The sequence below is a fragment of the Cydia pomonella genome, chromosome 6 (genome assembly GCF_033807575.1).
Source record: "Cydia pomonella isolate Wapato2018A chromosome 6, ilCydPomo1, whole genome shotgun sequence".
In the NCBI taxonomy this organism is placed as follows: domain Eukaryota; kingdom Metazoa; phylum Arthropoda; class Insecta; order Lepidoptera; family Tortricidae; genus Cydia; species Cydia pomonella.
Window position 1 is genome coordinate 17,466,158 of NC_084708.1, and position 13,026 is coordinate 17,479,183.

Below are 13,026 nucleotides of genomic sequence, written 5' to 3' on the forward strand. Positions count from 1 at the left end.
CTGAATTTTAGTGCCTAATTTTAATTAGTGGATTTTTTCAATAGATAAGAAATAGTCTAATATTTTACTTTACTTACTAAATCTCTTAAGACTGCAAAAATATCGAATAACAGAAATTAAGCCACAAAACGTATCCTCATTGGTTGGAGCACGATTGCATGTCATGTGTATTGTGTATGCAATAGTCACTTGTGCGTAACTCACACAGAGGTGTGCTGCATGCAGATCGTGAAGACAGGCCTCTGTAGCGTGCTCCTCAGGGTGTTCGACCGCTGGGATCGCTACGAGGGCCGCATAAGGCTGAAAATATGTGCCCACATCTTAAGGACGCTGCAGCACCTTTGCAATATAAGTACGTATTCACACAATATTTGAAATTATTTGTCAATTTGATCAAAGTTAACCCTTTGAACGCCACGCGGTGCGTCATTGGTTGGATTGAACCTTATCGGAATGCACCAAGGTTGATATCTAGCTGTAACCGCACGCGTTAGTCTATCTTTGGTCAAAAGGGGAAATGAAGTTATCCATTTATTTTTACACTTGTTATGAACAAATCTCAAATTGGTTTCTTGTAATGTGCACTCGTTTGTTAGTTAACACTATTTGGATATTTTCTGTTCATAGGGGATACTTTTTAACAACTAATACAACTAGCTCGAAGAACCTAGAAACATACTAAATAAATAAATATTATGGGGACATTCTTACACAAGTTGACTAAGTCCCACGGTATGCCAAGAAGGCTTGTGTTGTGGGTACTCAGACAACGATATATTCAATATACAAATACTTAAATACATAGAAAATATCCATGACTCAGGAACAAATATCTGTGCTCATCACACAAATGCCCTTACCAGGATCCGAATCCAGGTTGCCGATGGCGGCTTTATAGACAGAGTAGTGACTAGTGACCACTAGGCCAGACTGGTCGTTAACCCTCTCTCTTAGTATACTCTCTTAGTATTTATGATTATAAAACTTGAGCGTTTAACCTTTTAACCACTATAGTTCTCTTACTATGTCGTTTGTATACAAATTTCAGAAGCAGGTCGGCGCTCCCTCTGCACGAAGAAGCACGTGCAGACGCTTCACCGCTTCTGCTCACAGTGCCCGGATGAGCCTGAGTTCGACGGGCTCCTGGCGAGAGTGTGCTCGGTGATCACGCTCTGCCTGAAGCACCAGGCGCTGCCTGTACCTGCATCCAGCCCTGCGGTCTTCAACCTTAATCCTATACTTAAAGGTAAGATTATATATGTCGTGGCCAGATCACAGAATTTGATCATTTCGTGAAATGCCATTTTATTATAAATTAATCACTTCATAATTCGTTTAACTTTTTCATGATGCGGCCAACCGATTATTTCATGAAATGATTGTGATATGAAATACAACAATTCAATTACTCTGAGATGGACTAACCCCAGCCGTGATCTTCAACCTCAACTCAATTCTTCAAGTTGATCCCCAGAAACTTATTTGGACCAGATGAGACTGCCTGTTCCTAGCAGTGGAAAGTTTATAATACCAAATAGCTTTGCATATTGTATATTTTTGAAGTTTATGACGACAATATCTAAGCCCTAAGGTTTGCTCATCGCAGAGTTATTTAGTAACAAAAGTTGCTATAATATAATAAAAGGCGTTTATTACTCCTTCACGAAAACACAATCAGTCCAATGTCCATGCGGCAAATCCGCCATACGGAAAATTGCACAATTAATAATTTCATCGGCAAAGCATGATTGCTTTTAGTTTCAGCAGTCAAAAGGAGATGGGCTCTTTTTCCTACGGTTTGAATAAAAAAAAGAAATATGCGCTCGTATACGAAATTTTCCGTATGACCGCATTGACCTCATACTGAATTCTTAATATATATATGAGATTTATTAAATAAATCCATTTTTCAGCTTTGTACGTAACAATTAGAACTTTATTGGGAATGAGAGAATATAGTTACGAAATAAATCGTGATTTTAAATAAATGTAGTGCAAAATTATGTGTCTTACTCTCAGGTACTAATACAACATGGCCGTGTCACGAAGACGATGAAGATGGAGCAAATTCAGATAGTAAGACCATCAACTCGGACCTCGAAGACGATGGACCTGATCCTGAATTAGATTTGGAGGCAACTGATGAATACTCAGACCTTGACTTGAATGATGGCGATAAGCTGGAATCAACCGAAGGGGAAGTAGAGAAGTCACATAATTTGAAAACAGATAGTATACAAAGTGCAATGATTTTCAATCCAAATGAGAGAGATATAGAAGACTTAAAAAGGTAAATTAATTGTATCAATAAAATTACTTTTTGTTTATACGAAGCAGCACGTGAGTAATAGAAAGTAGAAATTAATAAGAGTTTTTAATTTGTTTCAGATACTTTTGTTTTTTTAAAGAATTTGGATCTTACCATAAACAAGTTAGGTTAGTCAAGAGCCGTTCTAATTCTAGAGGATCCATTCTCGAAGATTTTCTTCAGTGCCAATCAAATAAGAACGGATTGTCTTCACTTAATTTATCGCTCACTCAAGAATGTGACAGTATATTTCCAATGATGCCCGCCCCATTGCAGTCATCTCCACTGTTCCAAACATGCACTAAAATTAACGAAAGTACATGTGAGTATTATGTCACAAATATGTTTTTTTTTAATACTTTATTTAAATTAGGAAGCGAGAGTAGAGTTTTCGCTGTTGAATTAAGTAGATTTTACCTATATAAACATTATACATCATAAACTGTGGCATTTATTGTATGCTTTCTAATAATTACGAGTACTGCAAACAATTACATATTGAGAGGTATTAATGTCTTAGGAAAAAGTACTTCATACTTTCAGGCTGTTCTCGAACGATTTATATACAGATCGCATTTCTCGAACGATTTATATGTTATTTTATCATATCTGTATTTGGGTTTCTTTCAAAATGACTGAGCTGTGTAGATTCACGAGGTCTACAGTTTACCGAATCACAAGTATGTAAAAGTATGAGAATTATCTCTTCGGTTCTGATTATTTATTTTTCAGCTACATCCTCCTGCTCATTCCTCAAGATACACAAAGACCTTTCAAAGTTCAGCTCATTTGCGCTGGTGTATTGCACGATAGCGTCTCGGGTTAGAAGTGTGATTCCGTTCGTGAAAGTGGCCTTTCCAGACATGATAGGTGGACAGGGCCTTGCACATCCTGAGCCTTTAAATAAAATGGAGCGATCCACCTGTAGGTAAGTGTGAGTAGTGTGACGTATAAAAAAGTTATTTTAACATAATTGGACCTTATAAAAAAATATGTTGAAACCAAAGCGTAAGTAAGTCCGATTGTATGCCGACGGCTACGTTCGTGTGAATCTTAAGACTTTTAGATTCCACCAATGCAGAATGTAGATTATTTACTTATGTCTAAATTATACATTTACAGAGTCAAGCTGCTATCATGTGTAGATAGAGCAATCAGCCCTGAAGCTTATATGAATGAAGTGGTCTATGATCTAGATCAGCTAAATTCTTTAGCTGGGTTATCCGATAACTCATCACAAAAAAGGTATTATTGAAAATAATTTAATTATATAGTTCACGATTTAGAAAATATTTTACAAATGAATTACTTATATTTTAGTACGGAGAGCACTTTCCTGTCCAACACAGATGAAGAAGAAATAACAAAAGTGAATAATTTTTCGACCCGGTTGTCGTTTGAATCCAGGTTTGAATCTGGCAATTTGAGGAAAGCTATTCAGGTAATTACAATACCACTACACTACAAGATCATCTCGTACTCACACATGTTTTCTTTTACGAATAATCTTGATACCTATTTAGTAAATAACGTTTTTGGTATTGTTATTTTAATCTTTAAAATCTTTAGATAGGTCCAAGAGAGTACGAACTGATTTTAATGCCTGACGTGAACTCCACGAAAAGACATCAGTGGTTCTACTTTGAAGTGCGCAACATGATACAAGGGCGCCCGTACGTCTTCAACATCGTCAACTGTGAGAAGTCTGACAGCCAATTTAATTTCGGCATGAAACCAGTTATGTACTCAGTCAAGGAAGCAGTTTTGGGAAGACCAGGTAATTAATTGTACAATGCTTACAAATTTCTAATAAGGCCAATGTGGGGAAGAACGGCATATAAGATTTGTAGTTGAAATAAGACCGTTATAGGGCAAGAACTCTCGTATCTGTACACGTACTTAGCTCAGATAGTTAAAGAGCTTCGCTCTTTCTGCTCTACAGACCTTCTGTAAGTGGAGTATGTGTAATTGTGTAAGAGCTTGTCTACCTTTTTGTCCGATATACGGTCTTCTCCACATTGATCTCATTAGGAATTAGATATGAACATTAACCCTTTTGCAGGCCGCACCAATCTACAAAGTTTTAACAAAAAAATCTAATATATTCCAATAAATCCAGCTTTGACGACATTTCGTTTCGACGACGATTCATTTGAAGAAAAGTCACATTTTCCGTAAGTGCAATCTAATTTGAACCTTAAATCGGATGGCTAAGGTTGAAATTCTATTGGCGCGTATGTGGTCGATAAATCGTACTATGCCTGGAAAAGGGTTAACACACATATGGCACCAGCATAGAGAAATAAGTAAACATAGAGTGCTCGCTCCATACATCAGTTTTCTTACTAAAACGTTTATTATTTTCGTAGTCGACATCTAGCGTCAAGTAGCGGATTTATCAGTACTGCTCCTTGACACTCGGTGCCCATGAGGAGAGAAAAATTTTCATCATATTCCTGACCATATTAGAAGTTAAAAATGTTCGTTAATGTCTGCTAAGTTCGGCTTTATTATAGAGATATTGCCATTTTTGTGTAAAAAAATTGTAAGTAAATCACCAGTACAAAACACCTTTATGATTGCGACGTTTCAACTGTTTCAAGACTGACACTTCTAAATTGACTGCATAAATCAAATCGAGTTGGATAATGTCATTGTTGACTTATTAACCCTCAGAATATTTTCTCTCCCAAAATACAGAACATCAGTAAATATGAAGAATTACAGTTTATGAATTAATTGGAATCTTGCAATGCAATTGCCCGCAAGCCAACAACAAGTTTTGAATTGTGAATCGTTTGTTCTCGTATTTAGTAGTAAACGTGGAAAGCCACATACATACCTACAACGATGTTGTATTTAAATGAAAGTGATATTTGTTTAGGAGATTAAATGCATTTTTCCATGACGGATATGGTAGTAAAAGGTAGTAATGTAGTTTCAAGCTCGTTTTGTAATTATTGGGTTTTATTAAAAGTTTACGCTTATTATTATGTATCTCATTTAGCCCATAACTTAACGTACACAATATCTTTAGTATTAATTTATTTAAAAAAGGCTACCTACCTGAAATTCAATTTACAATTTCAACCTAGGTATTATTCAATTAAAATCATACAATACATATTAGTATTATCACTATCTCCAATACGATTTTCAAGAATAATTTGAATTGCAAATCCTTGATGGCTGTCTGGGATCCGTCCTCCCATCTGGAACATCTAAATATTCTAAATGCTCAAGTCACGATGTTGCCAATGTGATGTGTCACGATGTTGTCATGATGGAACTTTTTCACCATGAGTGTTACACTCAACAGAGGGCCTACCGCGAACCACGTTCGACTTATTGCCTCCCTGTCACACTTACGTACGAATTTACAAGTGCGACAGAGAGGCAACACGTCGAACGTGGTTCGCGGTAGGCTCCCATATCGTTTCCTTAAACTTCCGTTATTAAAGGCTGACCGGTTGAACTAGACAACCCTCTTTTTCTTAATATTATTCGGTGACTTTGAGAGTTTCATGTATGTACTTCGTAAAACTAATATTATTCGGTTAAAAGTACATTTCTGGAAATTCAGGTCCATTGCTAAAATTAACACAACACCACTGACGTTTAAAGTCATTCTGAATGTTGAATGACTTGGACAATTTTTAAGTGGCCATTCATTTATCGCATCTAATCTAAGGAGTACCTATGATGGCGAAACTCTTGTAAAAGAAAGAAAGAAAGCGAGAAAGACATATTTCGTATTCGTATTTTTGTATTAACCAACCTTTTTATTATTTAATATTCAGTGCGGTATTTGTTGCGGTTATTAACAAAGAAGGATCTAGACCTGGCTTTGAATAATCTATGCCCAAAGAAGTCTACATGACATTGCCTCTTGTAAAAATAAAAAATAAAACAGATAGCAACAATAAACGTTGCCAGCTCGCCCTAAGGCACTTTTACACTAGATTGATTCTCTAGTGTTACTAGGTACTACGTTATGTATTTATTATGTATGAAAAAAATAACAACATAAAAAAGCATAATTCGACCTAGATTTTAATAACATTTATTCCTCCTTATAACCCCAGGAATGCGTGGTTTAATTTTTTTCCTTTCCTCATAGGCACCCTGTATGTCACGAATGCCACGACTGACGAAAAGTGTATTGCTCAAAAATTTACAACTAATATTACAAGCAAAAAGAGTTAAAAATAGAGTTCCAGTTAATCGTTATAATATTAGCTAAAAATTGTTGTTCATTAGACTTTTCGTTCGTCGCGACATCTATTGTCAAGTAGCAGTACTGATAAATCCTTTACTTGATGCTAGATGTCGACTATGAAAATAATAAGCGCTTTGGTAAGAAAACTGATAGATGGAGTGAGCACTCTTATGCTTACTTATTTCTCTATAGCACCAGTTATTTATTTTATTAATGAGAAACTCTTGCGGGCTTATGAGTCTTATGACTTGCTTTGCTATATTCAACTATGACATGGCTCAATGTAAAGCAAAAACCAAGCTTACCTCGGAATTTTCAGGCTGGGTCCGAGCTGGCACAGACATTTGTTACTACCGCAATAGCTACCACTACGCAAGCCCGAGAAGCCACAACAAATGCTATCTCACAGTAACGTTTAACATCGAGTTCCCACACACCAACGACGTGGTCTATCTCGCCTATCATTTCCCTTTCACATATTCGATGATGATGGTGAGTTATATCGTTTAGAAATTATTTACAAACCTTTCAAACTGGCATTTTTACTAGTGACAGCACAGCACTATCACTCCCTGTTTGAAGGAACGCTGATTACCCACTGTCCATAACATCCAGACCGTTCGCTATGAAATCTTAAATATCCTACTGCTCAGCATTTCTTTTATTTTAAGATTGATCTGGGTTGAAATTATAATGCCTTATTTAACTATGTACCTTTATGACAGACCAAACTTTGGCAACGGAGTCTGCAGCTGCCGCCGAACGCGTACCTGCGGGCGGAGCCGCTCTGCTACTCCCTCAACAACAACGAGGTGCCGTTGCTGACGATATCCGCCGACGATACGCCGACTAACCCGATTACGGTCAGTGTAGTTATTCCTCTATATATTATGCTATTATCTATAGAAGGTTGATTGGCATTGGCAGTCTTGTCGTGGATTCCATTTTCCTAAAACCTCTTTTGTTAATTCATAAAATAAACTCGCTTTCAAGCAACATAATTAAAAGCATAATAGTTATTATTAATTTTTCAATTTCGCACGTCATGTACTTTACGCAGTTTCTACCTGTGGAAACTTGTTTGGCTTACCTACTGTTTTTATTTCGCAACCTATTTTGTTACTCTAGCTGTAAGTTTTCCTAAGAAATAAAATAAAAATATGAAAGTAGAGAAATTAACTTTGAACTTCTAAAGCAGTTGGATTTTAAGCAAATATTTCTTCCCATAAGTTGTCTACTTATTGAAACAATATTTTACTGACTGATCGTTTTTTTAACATGAAAGTAGAGAAATTAACTTTGAACTTCTAAAGCAGTTGGATTTTAAGCAAATATTTCTTCCCATAAGTAGTCTACTTATTGAAACAATATTTTCGACAGATCGTTTTTTTAACATGTTCGATTTTTGTTTCAAAAATAGCAAACTAGTTTACTTTTTTTTATACCACGACGGTGGCAAACAAGCATACGGCCCGCCTGGTGGTAAGCAGTCACCGTAGCCTATGGACGCCTGCAACACCAGAGGCATTACATGCGCTTTGCCGACCCTTTAAAAACCTGTACACTCCTTTTTTGAAGAACCCCATACTGTAGCCCCTCGGGAAAACCTCGGCAGGAAGCTCATTCCACAGCCGACGCGTTCGCGGGAGGAAATTCTTCTTAAACCGCACAGTACGCGACCATTTAGGTTCTAGGGTGTGAGGATGAACACCCTGCCGACGGCGAGCGGTGCGATGATAGAAAGCGGCCGTTGGCATCATGTCAAACAATTCTTCAGAGCACAGCCCATTGTACAAGCGGTAGAACACACACAAGGAGGCAAAGTCTCTCCTTAGACTTAAATGTTCAATACCGCTTGTGAGTTTGGGATCGTCGACGATATTTTTTAACCAGTCATCTAATGCAAATCGCCTTGATTTCTGCTAACCGCCCCCTGTAGGCTATTCTCATAATTTGAAGTAGGTAATTTATATGATATTCATACAAATATTAATTGAAGGTATAATTAATTAATGTTGCAGGACAGAGAAATAATCTTTCTAACGGCCCGCGTGCACCCCGGCGAGAGCAACGCGTCGTGGGTGATGGACGGCACGCTGAGCTGCCTGCTTGGCGACACCGACGTGGCCGCCTCGCTGCGCGCCAAGTACGTGTTCAAGATTGTGCCCATGCTCAACGTCGAGGGCGTCATCAACGGCTGGTGAGTCCTTTTGACTTTTTAATGTGTTTACCGCGTTTGCTGACAATACGTCAACACTTCAACAGGCGGGGTACTAGTGGGCGTAATGACGCTTAACGCCAAAGCAGAGACGCTTTCCAAATAGATTTTCGTACATTAACTCGCCTTTACCATTACTTTTCTGCCTAAAAATACCCCTAAGTTTCACAGCTTAATAAAATATGTTTTGTAGTAACCACTGGAAACAGTCAGTAAACTTTTGATAGTTGCCGCAGCCGGAGTTGCCGCATCTATTTCAGCCGTCAATTTTCTATAATCACTCTTTGCTTTTAACGTCGTATCTTGTCAACTGGTATGATTACCTAACAACCAAAATTAAGATCGGTGACAGTCGAAGAAGAGCTTTCGATATCAATATAACAGCTTCACATGACTTTAGCATACTGCACAATATATGTAAGTCCTCGGCTTGCACAGCTCAAAATTCATTTCTTAGAACCTTGGTCGATTTTTTAAAAATGTTTATAGGAAGCGTGCATGAACTGTTGGAGGCAGCACAGGAGCCGTCAGGTTTTTGGCGCGAGGCGTAAATGTGATGTTTATTTTTCCGATCAGCCCACAAGATGGCAGAACCTACTATGCACAAGAAAACACGTGACGTGTAAATGTACATGTTTATGGTTCCGATTCAAGCCACAAGATGGCAGACCCTCCAACGCGCACGGTCCCTATACCAAAAGAATGAAATAATGAATTTACGTGTCATGGACGTGCCTACTAGAGGTAGGTAAATTTGTGAAATGAAACATACATCCAATTACAAATTTTAAACTTTATTAACTTCGTTACATCACTATTCTTTAAATTCTTGAGTTTCAACTTAAAATACTTAACTAGGTACGTATCAATATAAACACTATCTTACCTATACCACTATGTCGAATGATATGTCCTGACAAATAATCCGATTTTGCACTTATTTAATTAAATTAATACATGTTACGGTTTAATGAAATCACCAGAGATCTGATATAACTACTTAATTAACGTAGAAGTCAAGGTATCCATTCGTGGAATTCTCATTTTGTGATATTCAACATTCCCGAAGACGGAGGCAAGTCGCAAGCGCGAGTCGCCAGCACCTTCACGAGAACACACAGTCCCGAAGAACTTTAGTCCCTAACGTCGTTTGGCGACGATTACAAAGATTTATTAAGAAATCTACACAACACGAACAGTCTAAGCACCCTCAGCAAGCTCTATCGCAAAATTACTGTAAATCACGATACATTAAATAATCGAACACTACTTTTGGTAGAAAGAATACCCGATTGATTTAATAGGTTTAAATTACCACGCGCCCTGCCGGACACTAGAAGGCGGGCGGAGCCAGCATACCGCTGGCGTGGACGGAGTGCTCGGTTGCGTCCGGCTCGGCGGTGGAGGGCTCATCGGCGGCAGTGTCGGCGATATTGGTCAAATAAGCTGACGGGTCGTCGCCAACCATGCCCTCATCCTCCTCGTAAGGGCCCTGCGTAGGCTCCTCTTTCTGCTCCTGTTCGATATCGTGAGCGTGAGCGTCGGAAGCACGCGAATAGTGGGAATCGATTTGCGGCGGTGATTTCAACAGAGCACCGGTCTTAAGATGCGGTGACTGAAGACCGTCAAGCGAAGAGGGGCGCAGCTTGCCGATGAGGTCGTTGAGAGTGAAATGGGTCGGCAGATGCTCGGAGCGCGGCGGCGGTGGAGACGACGACGTAAGCGGATGTGCAGTCGTCGTGGTCGTGAGAGACAGCGGCTTCCTGCCGAACAAACAGACGACGCCCCTCGTGTTACCCGCGGTCCGACATGACACCATGCCAACACAAACTCGATGCGATAATAGTAATGTCTAGCTAACGAAAGTTAAAATACAATTATACAGCAACACCGTTGAAATTGTATAAATAGTGTTGCCGCGTAATTGAACTATAAACGTATTTTTTTTTTTGTAAATTAGACATTAATCGAGTGGCATTCGCGTGGTTCGTGGAGGACTTTGGGCGGTTATAAGTCGGACATTGGATGGTGTTGAATTGCAAAGGAAACGGCCTGTATTACAATTTGCAAAATGCACACATGTACAAATGTCAACCCAACAAAGATAACCAAAAACTTTTTTAGTTGAAAAATAAACAAATAAGGCAGTTTCGTTTACAAATAAGTTTAAAATAAAGTTTATATGTATGCAAATAAGTGAGATTAATGAAACCGAAGAAATTATTATGACATGTAACTATACTAATATTAGAAGAAGACATAACTATATAGGTATTTAAACTACAAATATTGTATCACTTGAGCAAGAGATACCAAGCAAAGCCCCCTTCACCCACCCACCAAATAATTGTTGAAAATTTTGAAAAGATCTCCATATTGTTAAGAAATATAGAATACTTATAGCCAAATGCATTATGTTGGGTGTAGGGCTCTTGTTTGGTGGTTGGGTAGGCGCAGAGGCCGTGTCCCGCGGGCCCGCGCGCTTGGACGGACCATGGTCGAACCAGTTGGACAAGACTTCCATGTTAGCACACACATAGCTACATCTACTATCTATATCTAGCCCAGAAGAGTAAATACGTTGTCTTGTTAACGTAGTGCGATACTCGTGGATGTTAAGCATGTATACCCAAGGATTAAGAAATGCGCGCGGCTGGTCGGGGAATGGGCCTCCGGAGACGGCTGGCATCTCACCTGGCATTACCCCTGCGCGGACGAGACGGGGATGGAGCCGTAGTTGTAGTAGTAGCAGCGCGTCTGTTCACAGATGAAGTCCTTGATCTCGCCACAGTGCTGGGGCTCCCAGTGGAAGGTGGGCGCTTTGAGGGCTACGCAACCGTTCGTCATCACATGCTCGGTGCTGGAAAAACGAATTTGAGCTATTATTTAAAAAAAAAACATAGTTAACAAGACGTGGTAAAATATCTTGACATGACAGTGCTTAACGTGTACGAACTATAGACCGGTCTAGTGCTTTACAGCTCAATACGAGTATGAGTTCTTGTTGTTGACCTAGTGCTCAAGAACCATGTCGAATGTAACCGATATTCTAAGAAATTCTGGTTTACATACTTCAGGAGGGCGTCACCTATATATTGGTGCGAATTGCATAATACATACACTGACAGTAATATCGAATCAATATCAGATTCTTAAGGTTAGAGTAACACTCCAGGGGGTTATTCTAACTTTTAGATTCTGATATTCACACTCCCATCATATTGACCCTCCAGGGTTGACAAGAGTATGAAATTGTTTCAAAATTGGGATGTTTATTAATAATTATGACAGAAGAGAAAGATGGCGTCATCCTACTAAGTAGGTACTTCATAAGCACTTTCATCCCACGACGAGATTAAGCATACTGAATCCCTTATCATGTTCTAAAAGCTCGAAAGCCATCGCACGAGTACAGGAATAACTTTCATAGCGAGATAAAATCACATCGTTACTCGTATAATTGTTAGCCAATTAGTGCGACTCTAAAGAGAAAGTATAAATAATCAAATATTTATGTTTATGGATGAGCTTCAGATGCACGTTATTGTATTGCTTGCACCTATCTATATACAGCTTGACACAACCAATTTGCAAAAGCCTTCATCAATCGAACAGTCAACGTCTTTCAATTTATAATGAAAATGCGTGCATACCCATGTCGTGCGGTGCGCTGCGGCGCGGTGCTGCCCTGCGGAACGTCCAGCGGGTCAATGCTGTCATCGCGCGTGCTGGGCACGTCGACGGTGAGGCGCCGCATGTAGTTGAAGGTGGCGTTGAACGGTAGCCCGGTGCTCATCCACAGATACATGTCCGTGCCCAGGTTGTTGCCCGATGTCCAGAAGTCGTATTTATTATAGCCTGGAATTTAACGTGGTTTATTTAAAGAAAACTGTACCTACGTAGGACGAAAATAGTTGAATATTGGGTAGTAAATTACTCGTTAAAATTAATTAGGAGAAACTACAAATGGAACATGATGATATTAAAAGTTGGTTGGTGTTGGAAAGAGACCAAATGCAAAATCCGAAACCTATTCAACATACAGCGTCCGACAAAATAATGGGTCGCATGAAGCGTGGAACATATAATGTTAACAGAAACGCTATTAGGTTTCTTACCTGCATTTGTGAGGTACGTTGTTATAGAGTCCGCCTTTTCTTTTGTCTCAAAGGATGCTAGCTGCAAACCTAGCGATCTGAAACAAGCGTAAATTTAGTTAATACTTAAGCGTGTAGGTAATTTTATTTTTATTTTATTTATTCAAACAAAATTTATACAGTC

General features: G+C 39.0%; 2 protein-coding genes across 9 annotated transcripts in view; one reads left to right on the plus strand and one right to left on the minus strand.

The window, feature by feature from the left end:
* The window catches only part of LOC133519148 (cytosolic carboxypeptidase 1-like), a 101,349-nt gene that overhangs the window by 25,452 nt on the left and 62,871 nt on the right, over nt 1-13,026 (plus strand). For 6 of the 7 annotated variants that reach the window (XM_061853100.1, XM_061853098.1, XM_061853101.1 and 3 more), the window contains 11 exons: nt 209-352; nt 1,049-1,246; nt 2,020-2,290; nt 2,389-2,630; nt 3,041-3,236; nt 3,431-3,553; nt 3,629-3,749; nt 3,878-4,085; nt 6,847-7,019; nt 7,253-7,390; nt 8,549-8,727. In XM_061853100.1, the coding sequence (XP_061709084.1) occupies nt 209-352; nt 1,049-1,246; nt 2,020-2,290; nt 2,389-2,630; nt 3,041-3,236; nt 3,431-3,553; nt 3,629-3,749; nt 3,878-4,085; nt 6,847-7,019; nt 7,253-7,390; nt 8,549-8,727 (1,993 nt within the window). The remainder of the gene's footprint in view (nt 1-208; nt 353-1,048; nt 1,247-2,019; nt 2,291-2,388; nt 2,631-3,040; nt 3,237-3,430; nt 3,554-3,628; nt 3,750-3,877; nt 4,086-6,846; nt 7,020-7,252; nt 7,391-8,548; nt 8,728-13,026) is intronic. The other variant, XM_061853102.1, reaches the window with a different exon arrangement.
* LOC133519146 (uncharacterized) overlaps nt 9,519-13,026 on the minus strand; it is a 31,874-nt gene continuing 28,366 nt past the window's right edge. The window contains exons 3-6 of one of the 2 annotated variants that reach the window (XM_061853094.1): nt 12,864-12,940; nt 12,399-12,603; nt 11,450-11,605; nt 9,519-10,508 (exon numbers count right to left, since the gene is read on the minus strand). In XM_061853094.1, coding sequence (XP_061709078.1) covers nt 10,079-10,508; nt 11,450-11,605; nt 12,399-12,603; nt 12,864-12,940 — 868 coding nt within the window. In that variant the 3' untranslated portion in view covers nt 9,519-10,078. Of the gene's footprint in view, nt 10,509-11,439; nt 11,606-12,398; nt 12,604-12,863; nt 12,941-13,026 lie in introns of both variants that reach the window. The other variant, XM_061853095.1, reaches the window with a different exon arrangement.